This window comes from Papio anubis, chromosome 1, assembly GCF_008728515.1.
Source record: "Papio anubis isolate 15944 chromosome 1, Panubis1.0, whole genome shotgun sequence".
NCBI lineage: Eukaryota > Metazoa > Chordata > Mammalia > Primates > Cercopithecidae > Papio > Papio anubis.
In genome coordinates, this window is record NC_044976.1 from 46637677 (window position 1) to 46654501 (window position 16825).

General features: G+C 38.9%; 1 protein-coding gene across 6 annotated transcripts in view; it reads right to left on the minus strand.

Annotated features, from left to right (window-relative positions):
* Positions 1-7041: 7041 nt before the first annotated feature.
* The window catches only part of LOC101021065 (selection and upkeep of intraepithelial T-cells protein 1), a 90446-nt gene continuing 80662 nt past the window's right edge, over positions 7042-16825 (minus strand). For 5 of the 6 annotated variants that reach the window (XM_021941374.2, XM_021941372.2, XM_021941367.2 and 2 more), the window contains 2 exons: positions 12229-12351; positions 7042-8968 (listed from right to left, as the gene is read on the minus strand). In XM_021941374.2, coding sequence (XP_021797066.1) covers positions 8952-8968; positions 12229-12351 — 140 coding nt within the window. In that variant the 3' untranslated portion in view covers positions 7042-8951. The remainder of the gene's footprint in view (positions 8969-12228; positions 12352-16825) is intronic. The other variant, XM_021941380.2, reaches the window with a different exon arrangement.

The following is a 16825-nucleotide window of genomic DNA, read 5'->3' on the forward strand; positions in this document are numbered from 1 at the left end:
TTCTATGCAGCAGCCCCAAACGTCCGTGTTCTACACAACTTTTACCAATCCCTACTGTATTCTAGTGTTCTCCTTCAGATACTCTAGTCAAAATGTGGTTGTTTATTTATTGTTTTGGTCTTTGTGCATGTGCCGGGGGGTGATAGGCACCTCTAGTCAGTCATCTTGCCAATGTCACTCTATTTTGAATTATTTGTCACATAATCCATATACCTCCATTTCTATAACGTTAGTTCCTAAAGGTTTATTTTAATCTTTGTTTGGACCATATTTTCCCATTTCTTCTGTTCACTGACATTTTGTGTTGGTATTTGCACATTTGAAAAAATATTCATCTCTCCTAGTATTTACATACTGTCTTCATACAGGGGAAGACTTTCATCAATCAGCCTAGGTAGACAGATTATTTTGTAACTAGTGTGTGTAAATTCCCAATTAGGTGCATTTTCCAAGTTCTGTTTTTAAAAACCCACAATCTTCTACTCCCCATGGTTTCTTTCTGCTGTACTGTGTGACCTCTGGAGACTAGCACGTTTCCCAACACTTTTGTTGTTGTTGTTTTTCTATGTGGCCCCAGGCATCTAGAATATGTCAGGTTCTGTTAGTGGTTCAAAACAGGTAAGGCAGAAACTAGTCTCTCAGGAATCCCACCCCCTCAAAAATGTGTGAATCTATGTTTCATCACACATTCAGACTTTTGGGACCAGCCGGTGTACCATAGTGAAACCCTTGTCTCTAAAAACAAATATTTAGCAGGATGTGGTGGCATACGCCTGTGGTCCTAATTACTTGGGAGGATCATTGGTGCCCAGGATGTTGAGGCTGGAGTCAGCCATGATTATGCCATGCTCTCCAGCCTGGATGACAGAGAAAGACCTTGACTCAAAAAATAAACCAAAAAACCCAAAAAACAATGAAGGTTGTTTTATTGTTGGGAAAATTGAAAATGGAAAAAAAAGAACTGAGATTGGTGCAAATGTAATTTCAGTTTTTGCATTGTTGAAATTTGTCATTTGATATTGGGATACATTCTTAAATGAATGTAATTATATTATACATTGTTTTAATGTGCATTTCTCACTTTATGATTTGTTTTGCTAATGACTTAATACTTGCTGTTTGTTTTATATTTATTTAAGACTATGGAAAAGATGTTAGAAAAAAAGCAAATTCAAGCAGTTTTCTTATTCGAGTTCAAAATGGGTTGTAAAGCAGCAGAGACAACTCACATTATCAACAATTCATTTGTTCCAGGAACTGCTAATGAATGTGGAGTGCAGTGGTGGTTCAAGAAGTTTTGCAAAGGAAGTGAGAGCCTTGAAGATGAGGAGCATAGTGGTCAGCCAGTGGAAACTGACAACGACCAATTGAGAGCAATCATGGAAGCTGATCCTCTTGCAACTACATGAGAAGTTGCTGAAGAACTCAATGTCAACAATTCTACTGTCATTCGGCATTTGACCATTCTATGATCATTCAGTATTTGAAGCAAATTGGAAAGGTGAAAAAGTTCGATAAGTGGGTGCCTTATGAGCTGAGTGAAAATAAAAAAAATTGTCATTTTGAAGTGTTGGGTTATTTTATTATATGCAACAACAACAAACCATTTCTCAATCAGATTGTGACATGCGATGAAAAGTGGATTTTATGTAATAACCGGCGATGACCAGCTCAGTGGTTGAACTGAGAACAGCTCCAAAGCATGTCTCAAAGCCAAACTTGCACCAAAAGAAGGCTATGGGCAGTATTTGGTGGTCTGCTGCCAGTTCGATCCACTACCGCTTTCTGAATCCTGGTGAAACTATTACATCGGAGAAGTAACTCAGCAAATTGATGAGTTGTACCAAAAATTGCAACACCTGCAGCCAGCATCGGTCAACAGAAAGGGCCCAGTTCTTCTCTATGACAGTGCCCAACTGCACATTGCACAACCAACTCTTCAAATGTTGAATGAATTGAGCTATAAAGTTTTGCCTCATCTGCCATATTCACCTGACCTCAAGGCCTTCATCCAGGGATGAAAGGAAAGCTCACAGTAGGCCATTGCCTCTGGAGGGAAAACATACAAAGCAGCACTGATGCCCAACTAAGGTCAGAGATGTCTGACACTCTAAGACTGGATCCCAAAAGAGAACACACTGGGGGATCCAACTCCAGACCTCAACCTCTTCAAAGGGGCCACCCATGGCAGAGGTTCTAAGGCCCGGTATTAAGCCCTCCTTAGAATTTTCTCTTGCAGTTCCAATACTGCTTGGCCCCAATATTGGTTGGAATCTGGTGTTTTCTGTTGAATGGGAAAGTGGAATGGATTTGCAGGCATCCAGGCTTTTCTGTTGCTGTTCTTAGCAGAGTCAGGCCTGGCTAGCATGTGATGTTCCCCTTTGGTGCTGTTGGGCTCTACTCTTCTTTGGAATCAGGGAAGGTTTGACCTTTAAAAATCAAACTGCCATGGAAACTGCTTTACCCAAAATTTTGGTTTACAGACTTCATTGGATTACCTATTGGAGTAAACAAAGTAAAACTGGTGAGTCAGGGAAGGTTTGACCTTGAAAAATCAAACTGCCATGGAAACTGCTTTACCCAAAATTTTGGTTCACAGACTTCATTGGATTACCTATTGGAGTAAACATAGTAAAACCGGTGAGCTTGTATTGCTATCTCATGGCTAGGGTTACAAGGTAAAATCTATTGGATCTTTGTGTGTGTGTATATGTGTCTAGATGTGTTTATTTGTATGTACATTTATTGCTTTATGTTGTGTCTACCAAATTAGCTTATAAGTAAAAGAGTGCTCATAAATTAGTAAATAAATCTAAGCAATTTTCAAGTTCACATGATTTAAGTATAACTTTCCTAAACAAGCTGATTTTAAAATTATTGGTAAAATAAAAATAGAAATGATTTCAGAATTACCAGCATACATTTTTGTCTGGACTTTATATTTGTCTCTATTAGATATTTTGAGATGTCAGGGCTTGGCATAGAAGGTTATAAAACTATAAACCCAGCCAAAACAAAATGATGTTGGTTTGCATGCCTTTTTTTTTTTTTGGATAAATGAGAGTAATTTAATGTTAGCTAAATCTGAGTTATTGGCAACAATACCTATGTATTTAACATTGAGGCTCTTACTTAGGTTTAGGTGAGCACCTGATGTTCACTGGCTATTAAAAATATGGTTAACAAAGAAATAACTAACTTTAAATGATGGTGTCTAATATCTCAGCTTACAGAAGTAGTCTAGATAAATTGTTAAAAATAAAAGAATTGAGTATGTTAAATGGGATAAAATTTTCAGGTAAACTTTTTGTGTAAATTAAAATATTAAAACTATTTTTGATGTTCATTGAATATCTGAGTAATTTCCAATTAAGAAAGGGTTGTGATATGGGGAAATATGTTTCTAAAAATTGTGGAATTGTTCTTATCTATAAATGCTCATATCTAATATTAGTTAATTTTAAGCTTGCAAAGGCTTTTAAATACTCAAGATAATTTTTAGAGTTAACTATAACATGAACCTCAAAATTTTTGTTCTGGATGGTAGAGACTAAGAGAAAGTACCACCATGTGGTTACAAGGTCAAACTCGCAGAGACATAAAATAAGATGGAAACCTCATCTAGCTGTTTTTGTTTGTTTGTTTGTTTGTTTCAGGAAACCAAAGCAAAGTTTGTTACTGACCAGCTTGCTGGACCATCGTGAGCAGCAAATTTATGGGGTCCTAAGCCCATATTCTATCCTAAGGTACTCTTTATGACAAAACCTTACAGAAAGACACACAAGGCACACAAGATTTACTACAGCTTAATACTAGTCTCAGAATTATTTTTCACATTAATCAAAACTTTAGAGAGGAGATAAACAGTAAATTTTACCACTCATTCAACTGGTTTGCACAAAGAGAGAGACCAGAAAGTCTGACTTGTAAGCAATTCTTACCCTTTTGCCAGCATGTCCAGTTTCAGGGAGAACCCTTCTTTCAGGGAGAGAGAATCCAGAAACTCGACATGATGGCAAAGGGTAATAATTTTTTACCAGTCAGAATTTCTGGGTTCTCCTCTCTCTTTTTTTTATTTCGGGAGAGAGAACTCAGAAACCTAACATGCCAGCAAAAGGGTAAACATTTTCTACCAGTCAGACTTTCTGGGTTTTCTCTCTTCTCTTCTTTCAGGGAGAGAAAACTCAGACCCTGCATGCTGGCAAAGGGGTAAGAATTTCTTACCAGTTAAACTGCTGGACTGTCTCTCTCTGTGCAAATCTGTTTAATGAATGTTAAAAATCTATGTTTATTTCTTCTATAAAGTTTTGAATAATGTGTTTTGGGGGTATCAGAAATTACTTCTCACTATCAGAGAGCTTTGGTGTGAAATAACTATGTAGGAAATACACTTTTGGGGACAGCTAATGGCAGTTATCGGTGGGGGAAGATACTCAGCTCTTTGCACATTTGGATTAGAGAAGCATGCTGTTGGCCACCTAGAAGTATGGAACTGCCTCCACTCCCCACTGAGAGATAAGACTGTCATGTGAGATGGGCCGATTCCCTCTTTTGGGGATCCAGGATCTGGTATAAAAGCAGGACCCTTAATTTTGGGGATCTGTTTTTGTCTTCCAGCTGTGCCTGCTTATTAGGCCCTGTTATGTTTTTCTAGTCCTGTTTCTTGAAGGGCTCCATGCTGAGGCCAGTGGTCCAAATAAGAAACTGGCAAATGAAAAAATCTCACAACTACTGAATTGTCTTCTGTATGTCTGTAATTATGTGTTGTTTGTGTGATGTTTATATAAAAGAGTTCTAATTAATTGGCTTAAAGAAAAATAAGTGCTTCAAACAAATGTTTTGAAATAATAAAAACTGTCATGCCTTTTAGTTCACATGACTTTAGTAATCTCTGGGAAATAAAAACAGCTTTGAAGATAATTGGTAAAATAAAGACATTTTGTCTAAATTAGGCAGGTCAGATATTAGGTTTGCTAAATACTTTAAGGTCATAAACTGCTTCTTTGGCTCTTGAAAATTGTTCAACTTGTCTGCTTTACAGCTAGGTAAGGCCTGAAGACATGTGGAGTATGCCAAACCTGTAGCTATACTGGAAAAAGTCAAATATTATCTGCACCTAGTACATAATTAAAATAACATATCAGGTTTTCAACCAAAATTTAAAATTTCTAAGAGTTAACATTATGACAAGTAATTGAGACTACTGAAAGATAGTTTTACATGAAAGATGTGTGAGGAGAGTGAAATATGTTTTTGGTAAAATGTTATAACAAAGCATGGGAATGTAAAGTTTTGTAAACCTTTAACATATTGAATAGGCTACTTTAAAATCAAATTTCAGCTTCAAAATTCTTTTCTGACCTTTAACTTTGAGATGCTAGAGAGGCCCCACTGAAGCATCCAAAAAAGAGGTAAACAGAATTATTTGACAGATTTAATTACATTGGAAGCATTGTCAAAATAAAAAAAAAGATGTTTAATCTTCTTCTTGTTATATTTTAGTGAATGATATTAATATGTGTTCCAAAATTTTATGGAATTTCTAAAATTCTAATATGTCTGTGTATATGCTATCAATCGTAACTATGGTTACTATTTTAAGATATTGTAGACCACAGAAATAACCAAATTTCCTTGTCAGGTTTGTTTTTTTTTTTTTAATTTTTTAAAATTATTATTATACTTTAAGTTCTAGGGTACATGTTCACAACATGCAGGTTTGTTACATATGTATACATGTGCCATGTTTGTGTGCTGTACCCATTAACTCATCATTTACATTAGGTATATCTCCTAATGCTATCCCTCCCCCCTCCACCGACCCCACAATAGGCCCTGGTATGTGATGTTCCCCTTCCTGTGTCCAAGTGATCTCATTGTTCAATTCCCACCTATGAGTGAGAACATGCAGTGTTTGGTTTTCTGTTCTTGCGATAGTTTGCTGAGAATGATGGTTTCCAGCTGCATCCATGTCCCTACAAAGGACACAAACTCATCCTTTTTTATGGCTGCATAGTATTCCATGGTGTATATGTGCCACATTTTCTTAATCCAGTCTGTCACTGACGGACATTTGGGTTATTCCAAGTCTTTGCTATTGTGAATAATGCTGCAATAAACATACATGTGCATGTGTCTTTATAGCAGCATGGTTTTTAATCCTTTGGGTATATACCCAGTAATGGGATGGCTGGGTCAAATGGTATTTCTAGTTCTAGATCCTTGAGGAATCGTCACACTGTGGTTTGAATTTCCAGCTTTTCTGCCCTGCTTTTTCCCCATCTTTGTGGTTTTATCTGCCTTTGGTCTTTGATGATGGTGACATACTGATAGAGTTTTGGTGTGGGTGTCCTTTCTACTTGTTAGTTTTCCGTCTATAGGTCAGAACCCTCAGCTGTAGGCCTGTTGGAGATTGCTTGAGGTCCACTCCAGACCCTGTTTGCCTGGGTATCAGCCGCAGAGGCTGCAGAAGATAGAATATTGCTGATCAGCGAGTGTTGCTGTCTGATTCTTGATCTGGAAACTTCATCTCAGAGGTGTGCCCAGCAGTGCGGGGTGTGAGGTGTCAGTCTGCACCTAGTGGCGGATGTCTCTCAGATTACTCAAGGGTCAGGGACCCACTTGAGCATGCAGTCTGTCCGTTCTCAGATCTCAACTTCCGTGCTGGGAGAGCCACTGCTCTCTTCAAAGCTGTCAGACAGGGCCATTTACATCTGCAGAGGTTTCTGCTGCTTTTTGTTTAGCTATGCCCTGTCCCCAGAGGTGGAGTCTACAGAGACAGGCAGGCCTCCTTGAGCTGTGGTGGGCTCCACCCAGTTCGAGCTTCCCAGAGGCTTTGTTTACCTACTTAAGCCTCAGCAATGGTGGGCGCCCCTCCCCCAGCCTCGCTGCTGCATTGCAGTTAGATTTCAGACTGCTGTGCTAGCAATGAGGGAGGCTCCGTGGGCGTGGGACCCTCCCGGCCAGGTGTGGGATATAATCTCCTGGTGTGCCGTTTGCTAAGACCCTTGGTAAAGCACAGTATTAGGGTGGGAGTTACCTGATTTTCCAGGTGTTGTGTGTCTCAGTTTCCCTTGCCTAGGAAAAGGGATTCCCTCCCCCCTTGTGCTTCCCAGGTGAGGCAATGCTTCACCCTGCTTGAGCTCTCACTGGTCGAGCTGCATCAGCTGACCAGCACTGATTGTCCGGCACTCCCCAGTGAGATGAATCCAGTACCTCAGTTGAAAATGCAGAAATCACCCATCTTCTGTGTTGCTTGCGCTGGGAGCTGAAGGCTGGAGCTATTCCTATTCGGCCATCTTGCTCCGGGGAGCCGGTAATTTATTTTTATATCAGCAATGTATGAGCTCTCATTTCCTCCAAGTCATCAAAACTTGATGGTATTAAATGTTAATTAGTAACAGTAGTAAAATGAAGTCATCTCATTGATTTGCATTTAATATACCCTGAAATGTGATTTTCAATAATATTTTTACACATATAACTTTATTTTGTCTTTATATTGTAAATAAAATTGCTTTCCTACCAGGATCTGTGATAATGCTAGACTAACATTAAATTAGGTCATCATCACTGAGAACCTAAACAGTAGGAACTATTGTTCAATCTGCCAATTCCCCAAAGAGGCATATTAAAATCTTACTCAATGTTTATAAAATTGTACACCTTACTTGCATTTCTTTAAATGCTTCCTTTATAGATTAAGAGTGCAGTATTGATATATATGTACAATATCTTAATTTTTAGGAAACTATGTGTATGGTTTGTATATTTATTTTGGGGCCAAATTTTTTATGCCTAATGTTCCTTTTTAATTATGTTTTCTTAATATTTATATATTTTCATATTCCTTCTGGTAGAATTTGCATAGTTTTTGTCCTTGCATTCCTGTATTTTCAAATTTCTCTGTCATTATGCTTTAGTTTAGTCTTTTATAAGCATCATTGATTGACAGTCATTTTCTTTTTACTGCGATGTTCTGGTGTCAGGTTCTAATTAGCCTAGTTGTGCTAACTTCAAAATGGGGAAGCAAGAGTGTTGGTGGTTTCATAATGACTCAATAGCCAATTAAATGCTTGAAATTCAAGGTTTGTTGCTTTATTGCATGGCTTTCACACACACAAAATCATAGAAATATACCCAACACACACAGGCAGAGATAAGAGAAAAGGAGTACAAAGAGCAGGGAGTCCTTCTGGAGACCAGCATGCTGACTGACCCGTTGGCAGATCTGTTTTCCCTGTGAACACCATAGCAGGGCTTCCAGTGGCTGCTGTCATAGAGAAGAGGCTTCAGAGCCAGAATTCTCCTCACAGTTGTCAGTGGCAAAGCCTCTGCAGGCATCATGATCATCTTCAGTTTCTTTGTGGTTTTTATGGCCCTCTGAAGAGGGCCTCTGTCCATAGTCATCATCTTCAGCTGCCTTTTGGTTGCACTTTTCTGTCAGGTGCCTGGAGTGCCTGGTCACAGGAGGTGTTATCACCTCACTCCTCCATACATGTGCTTATTACTCAGAGCGTCAGCACTTTCACTGTAAGCCAAGACAAATGACTCCATTTCAAGACATTTAGTATCACAAAACATTATTATATATCCCATGTTTAATTATTGATAAAGTGACATTTAATTACTGACATAGATTGATTTTTACTTCCAGAGAGTTATTTCCATTTTATCATGTAAATTATTGGTTTTAATCCACTTACTTCCTTAGCTTGTTATCTTCTGATTAAATTATTATCTTTTTTTAGTTACCATCATTTGTACAAAAACTATAAATGTAATACAAATTTAAATATTCAAATACATTTAATTTTTCCTCCACATAGCAATTATGGCCATTCATAAAATTGTGAGTTTACAATTATTTTCTTCTGAGTTCTTAGAATATTGTGCCACTGTAGTCTCTCTATCCAAAGTTCCAGATGAGAAGTTTGTTGCTGCTGAATCCCTTATATTTGGAAAAAGCCTGTTAAGAAAAAATTTCCTCAAGTCATTGTAAATTCACATCTTAATACAGGCAAAAGTTGAGATGAAAATGTATTTCAGAACATATTGGTTTCATCTGAGGTGCCAAAGACATTTTTGGAAAAATCATGAGAAATGTTTATTTATAAATTTATTAATTTGACTTATCTATTAATAGCTTAAATCAATGAGAGAAAAATATTTGCAGAGAGTTTGCAAGGAATAAAGGCATTCTATTATCAAAAGGAGCTTGATTTACTTTACATATACTTTACATTTACACTTTGCAAAGACAATAAATGGATACCCTGGTGAAACAGTAATCAAGTAGATTCTCTCTTCTTTCTTTTTCTTCCTTTCTCATCCTGTACCCTAATAACTCAAATAAAAGTAAATCACTAGTATTTTATGTGTTTGTTTGCTTGGAATATCTATTGCACAATAATATTGGTGTTCATATCTCAAGACATCATCAGAAGTTGCAGTGGTTTGTGTTTGCATTTTAAATTGTTCTAAATATTCTTATGCATCCTTTTGACCTTCTGAAACTAGAAAAATTGTCTCACATGAGACACATGGAATTGTAAACAACTTTTAAATATATGAAAAGAGCTAAAGTCTTTCATAGGGAACAAAGGTAAAAGGGTAGATGGAATTCACCTACTAAGGAGCAGTGGAATTCATTCCAGGATCTCAATACAAATGACAAAACTGAAGAAAACATTTAGAAAAATAGGGAACATACACCTATTTAAGGAAATTATTTGTCTTTGTAAGATAAATTGGTATTATGGAAGGTGTTTTTTTTTTTTTTGAGATGGAGTCTTGCTCTGTCGCCCAGGCTGGAGTGCAGTGACACTGTCTCGGCTCACTGCAAGCACTGCCTCCCAAGTTCACACCATTCTCCTGCCTCAGCCTCCCAAGTAGCTGGGACTACAGGCACCCACCACCAAGCCTGGGTAATTTTTATTTTTATTTTTATTTTTTAGTAGAGATGCGGTTTCCCCGTGTTAGCAAGGATCATCTCAATCTCTTGACCTCGTGATCCACCCACCTTAGCCTCCCAAAGTGCTGGGATTACAGGTATGAGCCACTGCATAGGGTCGATTTTTTTAATTTAAAAATTAAATGGCTGATTTTCAGCATTTCAACAAGTAGTCAATTTCAACTATTTTCTATTTTGGCTAGGCTATCATGAGATTGTTGCTATATAACTCTATAATATTAGCAATGGGAGGCACATTAGTAGAGCCCTATTCATGGTGATAAATAGAATGATTTAGCCTTTATAGTCCATTGCATTGTGTAATTTCTAGTTTAAATCAATGAATATGTTGTCTGGACTTTTTCCCATGTAATTCTAAAGGAAAAAAATGACAAATTGATAAAATGTTTGGATAAAGCAACTCATTCATTGATCTCGATGAAATATAGAGAAGTAGCATCAGAAGAAGCCTTGTATCACCATATACATGAAAACAGGACTTTTTAATTTTGTCTTAGCTCTTCTGGCCTCCTCCAGTGTGAGACAGTAAAACTTCTCCATGACTATAATCCTGCATTGAATTCCATTGGGTCAATAGGTAAATGTGAGATGAGCTGCAGAATATTGGCTACAGGTTCCATACTACTTTTCTCCATCATTAACTCATGCCTATCAAGGCAAGATAATAACTGGGTTGTTTTTCATGGTGGCAGAAACTAGGCATGAGAAGTATAAATCTGTATGGTAACAAGCACACACCTGTCCCTTGTATTTGTTTCATTTCAGCAGGTGGTATGTTGGCAAGCTAACGTTTGGACATACAGGATCACACATAGGATATTGCTGTGAAGTAATTGGAAATTACAAAGGCTTTACTTAACAGGCCTCACAGAAGAAAGCTGTTCTTCAAGAAGGCAAGTGACTTGCAGTTTCTGGAGAAAGTTGCATTCCAGGGCTCAACCTCACCCTAAGGCAACTGTGCTTATATGCATATCTGCTCTCTCAGCCCAGGAACCTCCTTTTGGAGGCCTCCTCCTTGGGGGCCTCAGCTGAGATGCTTTTCATTCACTCTGCTAATGCCTTCTTTTCTGGGGCAATTATTTACTAAAAATCTCTTTTCTCTGACTCAGTACTATTGCATCTCTAGCACTTCCCTGTATCCTACAACCTTTCCCCTAGTTCATAAAATGACAGGAGACCTTTGTAAAGAGACAATTTTCCCCACCTCTGCTGATATCCTCTGACCCTCACCCAGTGCTGTTCTATGGGGAAAAATGGAACAGGAGGAGGAAGCACTACATTCCTTTTTGGCCTCTTTCTTATACACAACTACAGTAAGTGAATAGAGTTTCTTTCAATTTGACTTCTCCTAACTAATCAAATGTACACCTGGTAGCTCTCAACAGAAGGTCTAAAGAATGCCAACAGTCACTGGATGTAAAGATGAAAACAAAGTAGACTATTCCACTTAGTTCCAGGTTATGGATTTTTTTGGTTAAGCAAAAATAATTTCTCTATATTGTTTATAATTACTCACTAGACTTGCATCATGTTTGAGGGAAAAGCCTGAAGCCTACAAGTAAACAGGATATACCTTTGTGTAACCTTGCACACATTTTTAATGGAACATTTTGGGACTGTAGATTTTGGGTAGAGCAAAAGAAGGAAATATTAACATTTTCCTTCCTAGCTTACTAGTTCTACATTCCCTTCCATTTTCATAAGGAAATTATATTTGCACAGTAAATCCAGGACTTCTGTCTTTGGGCATGAGTTATGGGATATATGTCCCATAACATATAACAAAGATATATGTACTCTTATCAACATAGGTTCAGAAATGTTAATGGTTTCAGCCCTGTGGACACTTACACGTTTCTAAAAAAAAGAGTATGGTATTAATTTTCAAGTTGGTCCTTGAGATAAGAAGAGAGGAAATCCTGCAAATTTTTCAAAGAGCTCAATATACAGAAAGTTTGGTGAATGCCTTCTGGATGAAATATAGCTAAACCTTCCATATTTATCTGGGAGAGTTGTCCAATTATTCAAACAATGTTGAGAAAGTTATTGCCATTTGAGACAACAACATGGGCACTGGTAGAACCCCAGGAACCTTGAAAAGGCTACAATCAGGAAATTCTTGTATAACACACAGGTCTTTGTTTTTTCTTCCAGTTACTAAGGCACAAGAATAAGAATGGTCACTCTTCTGGACATATGGAGATCCATCAAAGGAATGATTCCCTCTGAGTTACCACCCTTCCTTTCACATTTACCTCTCAGTCTGAAGTAAACCAAGGAAATAAGCATGGTGATGAAGACCATCAGTACCCACACCATCACAGTCATATCTTCCAAATACATAGAAACCAACTGGAATTTTCGATCTGAAACAGGAACTAGGGAGAGATGGAACATTTAGGATTGTTGCAGCAGAGAGAGGAGGGCTTGTTCAGAGATTTATAATAAGTTTACTCTCGGGGGGAGCAAGATGGCCGAATAGGAACAGCTCCAGTCTCCAACTCCCAGTGCAAGCGACACAGAAGACCGGTGATTTCGGCATTTTCAACTGAGGTACTGGGTTCATCTCACTGGGGAGTGCCGGACGATCGGTGCTGGTCAGCTGCTGCAGCCCGACCAGCGAGAGCTGAAGCAGGGCGAGGCATCGCCTCACCTGGGAAGCGCAAGGGGGAAGGGAATCCCTTTTCCTAGCCAGGGGAACTGAGACACACAACACCTGGAAAATTGGGTAACTCCCACCCCAATACTGCGCTTTAAGCAAACAGGCACACCAGGAGATCATATCCCACACCTGGCCGGGAGGGTCCCACACCCACGGAGCCTCCCTCATTGCTAGCACAGCAGTCTGTGATCTACCGGCAAGGCAGCAGCGAGGCTGGGGGAGGGGCGCCCGCCATTGCTGAGGCTTAAGTAGGTAAACAAAGCTGCTGGGAAGCTCGAACTGGGTGGAGCTCACAGCAGCTCAAGGAAACCTGCCTGTCTCTGTAGACTCCACCTCTGGGGACAGGGCACAGTAAAAAATAAACGCAGCAGAAGCCTCTGCAGACGCAAACGACTCTGTCTGACAGCTTTGAAGAGAGCAGTGGATCTCCCAACACGGAGGTTGAGATCTGAGAAGGGACAGACTGCCTGCTCAAGTGGGTCCCTGACCCCTGAGTAGCCTAACTGGGAGACATCCCCCACTAGGGGCAGTCTGACACCCCACACCTCACAGGGTGGAGTATACCCCTGAGAGGAAGCTTCCAAAGCAAGAATCAGACAGGTACACTCGCTGTTCAGAAATATTCTATCTTCTGCAGCCTCTGCTGCTGATACCCAGGCAAACAGGGTCTGGAGTGGACCTCAAGCAATCTCCAACAGACCTACAGCTGAGGGTCCTGACTGTTAGAAGGAAAACTATCAAACAGGAAGGACACCTACACCAAAACCCCATCAGTACATCACCATCATCAAAGACCAGAGGCAGATAAAACCACAAAGATGGGGAAAAAGCAGGGCAGAAAAGCTGGAAATTCAAAAAATAAGAGTGCATCTCCCCCGGCAAAGGAGCGCAGCTCATTGCCAGCAACGGATCAAAGCTGGATGGAGAATGACTTTGACGAGATGAGAGAAGAAGGCTTCAGTCCATCAAATTTCTCAGAGCTAAAGGAGGAATTACGTACCCAGCGCAAAGAAACTAAAAATCTTGAAAAAAAAGTGGAAGAATTGACGGCTAGACTAATTAATGCAGAGAAGGTCATAAACGAAATGAAAGAGATGAAAAGCATGACACGAGAAATACGTGACAAATGCACAAGCTTCAGTAACCGACTCGATCAACTGGAAGAAAGAGTATCAGCGATTGAGGATCAAATGAATGAAATGAAGCGAGAAGAGAAACCAAAAGAAAAAAGAAGAAAAAGAAATGAACAAAGCCTGCAAGAAGTATGGGATTATGTAAAAAGACCAAATCTATGTCTGATTGGGGTGCCTGAAAGTGAGGGGGAAAATGGAACCAAGTTGGAAAACACTCTTCAGGATATCATCCAGGAGAACTTCCCCAACCTAGTAGGGCAGGCCAACATTCAAATCCAGGAAATACAGAGAACGCCACAAAGATACTCCTCGAGAAGAGCAACTCCAAGACACATAATTGCCAGATTCACCAAAGTTGAAATGAAGGAAAAAATCTTAAGGGCAGCCAGAGAGAAAGGTCGGGTTACCCACAAAGGGAAGCCCATCAGACTCACAGCAGATCTCTCGGCAGAAACTCTCCAAGCCAGAAGAGAGTGGGGGCCAATATTCAACATTCTTAAAGAAAAGAATTTTAAACCCAGAATTTCATATCCAGCCAAACTAAGTTTCATAAGTGCAGGAGAAACCTAACTGTTAGAAGGAAAACTAACAAACAGAAAGGAATAGCATCAGTATCAACAAAAAGGACATCCACACCAAAACCCCATATGTAGGTCACCATCATCAAAGACCAAAGGTAGATAAAACCACAAAGATGGGGAGAAACCAGAGCAGAAAAGCAGAAAATTCTAAAAACCAGAGTGCCTCTTCTCTTTCAAAGGATTGCAGCTCCTCACCAGCAACAGAACAAAGCTGGACAGAGAATGAGTTTGACGAGTTGACAAAAGTAGACTTCAGAAGGTTGGTAATAACAAACTTCTTCGAGCTAAAGGAGCATGTTCTAACCCATTGCAAGGAAGCTAAAAACCTTGAAAAATGTTAGATGAAAGCCTAACAAGAATAAACAGTGTAAAGAAGATGTTAAATAACCTGATGGAACTGAAACCATGACACGAGAACTTCGTGATGCATTCACAAGCTTCAATAGTTGATAAAATCAAGAGGAAGAAAGGATATCAGTGATTGAAGATCAAATTAATGAAATAAAGCAAAAAGACAAGTTTAGAGGAAAAAAAGAATAAAAAGAAAGAAACAAACCTCCGAGAAATATGGGATTATGTGAAAAGACCAAATCAATGTTGGATAGGTGCACCTAAAAGTGGGGAAAATGGAACCAAGTTGGAAAACACTCTTCAGGGTATTATCCAGGAGAACTTCCCCAACCTAGCAAGGCAGGCCAACATTCAAATTCAGGAAACACAGAGACCACCACAAAGATACTCCTCGAGAAGAACAACTCCAAGACAAATAATTGTCAGATTTGCCAAAGTTGAAATGAAGGAAAAAATGTTAAGGCAGCCAGAAAGATCAGTTTACCCACAAAGGGAAGCCCATCAGACTAACAGTGAATCTGTCGACAGAAACGCTACAAGCCAGAGGAGATTGGGGGCCAATATTCAACATTCTTAAAGAAAAGAATTTTCAACCCAGAATCTGATATCCAGCCAAACTAAACTTCATAAGTGAAGGAGAAATAAAATCCTATAAAGACAAGTACATACTAAGAGATTTTGTCACCACCAGGCCTGCCTTGCAAAAGCTACTAAAGAAAGCACTAAATATGGAAAGGAACAACTGGTACTAGCCACTGCAAAAACATGCCAAATTGTAAAGACCATCCATGCTAGGAAGAGACTACATCAACTAATGGGCAAAATAACCAATTAACATCATCATAATGATGGGATCAAATTCACTCATGAAAATATTAACCTTAAATATAAATGGGCTAAAATGCCCCAGTTAAAAGACACAGACTGGCAAATTGGACAAAGAGTCAAGACCCATCAGTGTGCTGTATTCAGGAAACCCATCTCATGTCCAGAGACACACATAGAATCAAAATAAAGGGATGGAGGAAAGATCTACCAAGCAAACAGAAAGCAAAAAAAGCAGGAGTTGCAATCCTAGTCTCTGATAAAACAGACTTTAAACCATCAAAGATCAAAAGAGACAAAGAAGGCAATTACATAGTGGTAAAGGGATCAATTCAACAGGAAGAGCTAACTATCCTAAATATATATGCTCCCCACACAGGAACATCCGGATTCATAAAGTAAGTCCTTAGAGAACTACAAAGAGACTTAGACTCCCAAACAAAAATAATGGGAGGCTTTAACACCCCACTGTCAATATTAGACAGATCTATGAAACAGGAGGTTAACAAGAATATCCAGGTGTTGAACTCAGCTTTGCATCAAGCAGATCTACTAGACATCTACAGAACTTTCCACCCCAAATCAACAGAATATGCATTCTTCTCAGCATTACATTGCACTTATTCTAATATTGACCATATAATTGGAAGTAAAGCACTCCTAAGCAAATGTGAAAAAAAAACAAAAACAAAAACAAAAAACCCCAGAAAAACAGAAATCACTGCAAACTGTCTATCAGACAACAGTGCAATCAAATTAGAACTCAGGATTCAGAAACTCACTCAAAACCACAAAACTACATGGAAACTGAACAACACGCTCCTGAATGACTACTAGGTAAATAACAAAAAGAAGGCAGAAATAAAGATGTTCTTTGAAACCAATGAAAACCAAGACACAACATACCAGTCTCAGAGACACATTTAAAGCAATGTGGAAAGGAAATTTTATAGCATTAAGTGCGCACAAGACAAAGCAGGAAAGGTCTAAAATTGACACTCTAACATCAAAATTTAAAGAACTAGAGAAGCAAGAGCAAACAAATTCAAAAGCAAGCAGAAGGCAAGAAATAACTAAGATTTGAGCAGAACTAAAGGAGATAGAGCCATAAAAAACCCTCCAAAAAATCAATGAAGCCAGGAGCTGATATTTTGAAAAGATCAACAAAATAGATAGACCACTAGCAAGACTAATAAAGAAGAAAAGAGAGAAGAATAAAATAGATGCAATAAAAAATGATAAAGGAGATATCACCACTGATCCCATAGAAATACAAACTACCATCAGAGAATATTACAAA